This window comes from Penaeus chinensis, chromosome 4 (assembly GCF_019202785.1).
Source record: "Penaeus chinensis breed Huanghai No. 1 chromosome 4, ASM1920278v2, whole genome shotgun sequence".
Lineage (NCBI taxonomy): Eukaryota > Metazoa > Arthropoda > Malacostraca > Decapoda > Penaeidae > Penaeus > Penaeus chinensis.
This window is the reverse complement of record NC_061822.1, coordinates 37827448-37831060: the sequence shown is the minus strand read 5'-3', so window position 1 is coordinate 37831060 and position 3613 is coordinate 37827448. Positions and strand designations below refer to the sequence as shown.

At 32.8% G+C, this 3613-nt stretch overlaps 1 protein-coding gene across 2 annotated transcripts in view; it reads right to left on the bottom strand.

Moving 5' to 3' along the window:
• Positions 1-986: 986 nt before the first annotated feature.
• Positions 987-3613, bottom strand: part of LOC125047467 (gametogenetin-binding protein 2-like) — a 22941-nt gene continuing 20314 nt past the window's right edge. For both annotated transcript variants that reach the window (XM_047645689.1, XM_047645681.1), the window contains one exon: positions 987-3613. This exon is cut by the window's right edge and continues 238 nt beyond it. In XM_047645689.1, coding sequence (XP_047501645.1) covers positions 3597-3613 — 17 coding nt within the window. In that variant the 3' untranslated portion in view covers positions 987-3596.

Below are 3613 nucleotides of genomic sequence, written 5' to 3'. Positions count from 1 at the left end.
GTTTATACCAGAAGCTATCAGTCCTCTAGTGTGGAATTGAATAAGTTATGTGGTTTGTTTTCGAATTGTGGGTAAGCTTCGAAAACCTCTATAAAATAAATATATAACTTTTTTCTTCACATATTCAGCTATTAAAGTTACGGACATGACTGCATGTCAAACCGTTTTTTTTTTTTTTTTAAATAACATATGTTTTTAAAAATTCTGATTACTTCTCCCATCAGCCAAACACACCCTTGTGAATTTACAGTTTGCTTCTCGTGGTGTTCAGTCTGAAAGAGGGATAATATTTTTTCCGTTCATGGGATATCCTACAGATGCAGTTGTGCTTGTCTAGCACAAAGTTGTATATATTGTTCAGACACGAAACCCCTTCACTCCTGGTATTCAAATGAATGCGTACGTATGTATGCATGCTCTAAACTAGTGACTTTTTAACTGTACGTCTTGTGTACATTTGCATTCATCAGTTGCTCAGTGCTCTTTTGTTTATTGCACAATTTCCAATATATATAATTTGCCTTTGTACATCCTGTACTAATGAAGTATATATTTTTTTGACAATTTAATATTATTACTATGTTTATTTTAAATACTATATGCCTTCATGTATTTTCGAAGGACTCAGAATTATCAACAAGCACTAATTTGCTCTTGTACATTTTATAAAATATTTCCCAATAAGCAAGAAAAAAAAAATGTTTTTTATTGCAAAGGGGTGCTTTCAAAATATGGGAACTGTCAATGAACATGATTCACATGTATAATATTTTAACGACTGTGAACATATAGTGGATTAATATACTAATACATATACAAATTTTAAAAATTCAGGACTTTCCTGCAATGAATGTTTCTTTATGCAAGATTGAAACTCATTGAACATGTTGATATTTTTAAAGTGCAAAGAATCAAGGTATTTCTTTTTTAAAAATCCATTCAAACCTGCAGCAAATTGCAAATAAGAGGAGCATTAAAACATCCCATACAACAGCATTTCTTTATTATAGATATTCATATTTCTTTGTTTGTCCCAACACCCAACACCAAGTCTCACATGCCAGTCACATGAGACCAGTACTCAACACAGCCACGTGTAATATCTACTCCGAAAAAAGGAGTTCTCTTGACGTGGGTATTTGCTTTTATTCATATTTCACTGTGTACAGTCTACCAATGGAAAGTAGAAGGCAAATAGGCAGTTCTGTCCCTAATAACAGCATAAAACCAGCAATGCATGTTTTCTGCTAGTTCTGATTTCCCTCAAATCCATTGGGTCTTATGGACTTCATTGCTTCTAACTAAAAAACAAAAATCTCTTTAAATTAACTTTTAGATTATACTCCTTTTTTCTCTGACCATATTTTTTTTCTGAAACATAAAAGGTTGTATACATGCTTAGAATACATTTTTAAAAATTATTTGGACCACTGTGATAAAATGTAACTGACCAAAGGACCAAAGGATGTGTCAGGATAGACAAAAGTAAATAAATACATTTCATGCTCAAATGAAGCACTTCTCGATGCTGTATGAAATAAAATTACCCCCATTTCAAACCAACTTTAATCAACTAAATAAAATAACATGTGCCAAAGCTGTTTTTGTCTTTGGTTATTCCAGTCGGATTCCAGTAAACAGTTTTAAACCCCAGTAAGAACACAGTGTCATAAAATGCTGAAGAAAATTCCATACATGTTATTCACAGTGGTACCTATAACCATATGCTATGTTATGGAGGAATGTTTCAAAATAACCCATCAATAAATTTCTGAATTATCTCTCCATTACAAAAAGGATACAAAAAAATCCTATGGTATGTTCCCATGGACCCTTACAAAATGAAGTGTTTGTTTAAGAACCATACTAAGAAATAATAGTATAATTATGAAACAGAGGTCTGACCAAGAGAACACCAGTTTACAAAATAATGACTGAAAATATATATGTATCTATATATGAACTTCTTCACTACCCTTTTTCTTCTAGTGTGTGCAAGCAACAGTTTTTCTCTTTACTCTCTTATGGCTGTCCCTGTCGCATTTCCTCATTGCTTTTAATCACACCTACTGTATATCCGGCGCTGGGTATGTATAAAGAATCGTGCAAAGAATGTAACTAGATGAGAGAGAGAAAAAAAGGGTTAAATCAAAGTTTCATGACAATAACTGAATCTTAAGATGATACAAAATTTAAACTTTTTTATACCTTCCTTCAATCACCTCTGCCATCTGATTGAGCAATATATACATTTATATTTTTTTTTGGTTATTTAATATTTTTTTAAGCTTTTGACAAAACAGGTACTGAAAAAGATAATTCTTTATATACATCCTTATCACAGGTTTCATGTCCATCTCTTGCTCAATCAATCAACAATTCACTGCAGAGCTATTGCCTCAAATACAAGACAAAATAAAGAAGCAGGATAAATTTTCTGAGATATGCATTGAGAAAAGTATAAAGATAACAACCAAAATATAATATAAAATTATCTTTAAAAAAAATTATACAATAAACAAATTTCTACCTTGTACGATATTCTCCTGCAATTCTGAAGCCTGTATCTGTGAGAACTAAAAACCTAAATCATAAAAAAATAGCTATGCTTCCATTCCTATTGGATGAGTCTTATCACCCAGTAGAAAAATCAGCCACTGTAGTATGGGGGGGGTCAAGTGATACACTCATGGCACACTAACATCAACGTATGCGCTCAAAAAAGCAACAACAACGGCAACAGAAACAGGTTCACTTATCTTCTTTGAGAACACTGGAATGGAATTTCTGAAGACATCTCTTTCGACTGTAACATAAATCTTTTATGTGCATTCCTGTAATACATTTACTCTCACAAGCTTTAATATATATCCTTACATTCACAAATATTTACACTGTAAGTCTATAACCTTCTTTTATATTTCTTCCTCAAAGTATATGAGCTATATGTGACAATACTCAAATTCAAATGCATGTTGAGAAAAAATATATTCATAAAGAAAAAGATAAAATATGCTTACAGAATGGAGAAATGGCATGACACAACATAAGCTCTGAAAATTTCCTCACTTGTTTCCATACAATCATACACCTTGATCTGAATAAATGCTCGTGGGTTAGGGTGACCACCATCCACACCATAGGTGCTGCACCTTACCAATAATAGTTTAATAAACTAAGACTAGCTAACTTTTGAGCAAGAAATGGAATAAATGGCTTTTCCAATACCAGAGGCACCTCTTCAGAAGACTGCTGAGCACTTGGGAACGCATTGTGATGATAGCTATGCAAGAGTCCATCAAATGACTCAACTCTGTACATGTACAAAAACTGTCTAATGCATTTTGAAAAGACAATAGAACAAATGCTAATTGTTGGGCTTTTGGTGGAAACTTGTTCTAAACCAATATAAAACTCCATAAAGACCAGTACTAGTATCAAATTTTGGTGGCAAGACCAGCAACAGTGCAAGAGTTATCTTCCTTGCTAACAGTTATTTCTTTCATGTGGTCACTACCACTCTTCTGTCCTTTTATGATAACACCTACTTTGACCATACTAAGCAAAGTAATGTTCTGGAGTTGGCTAACATGAACCTAGCGTGGTTTTATTA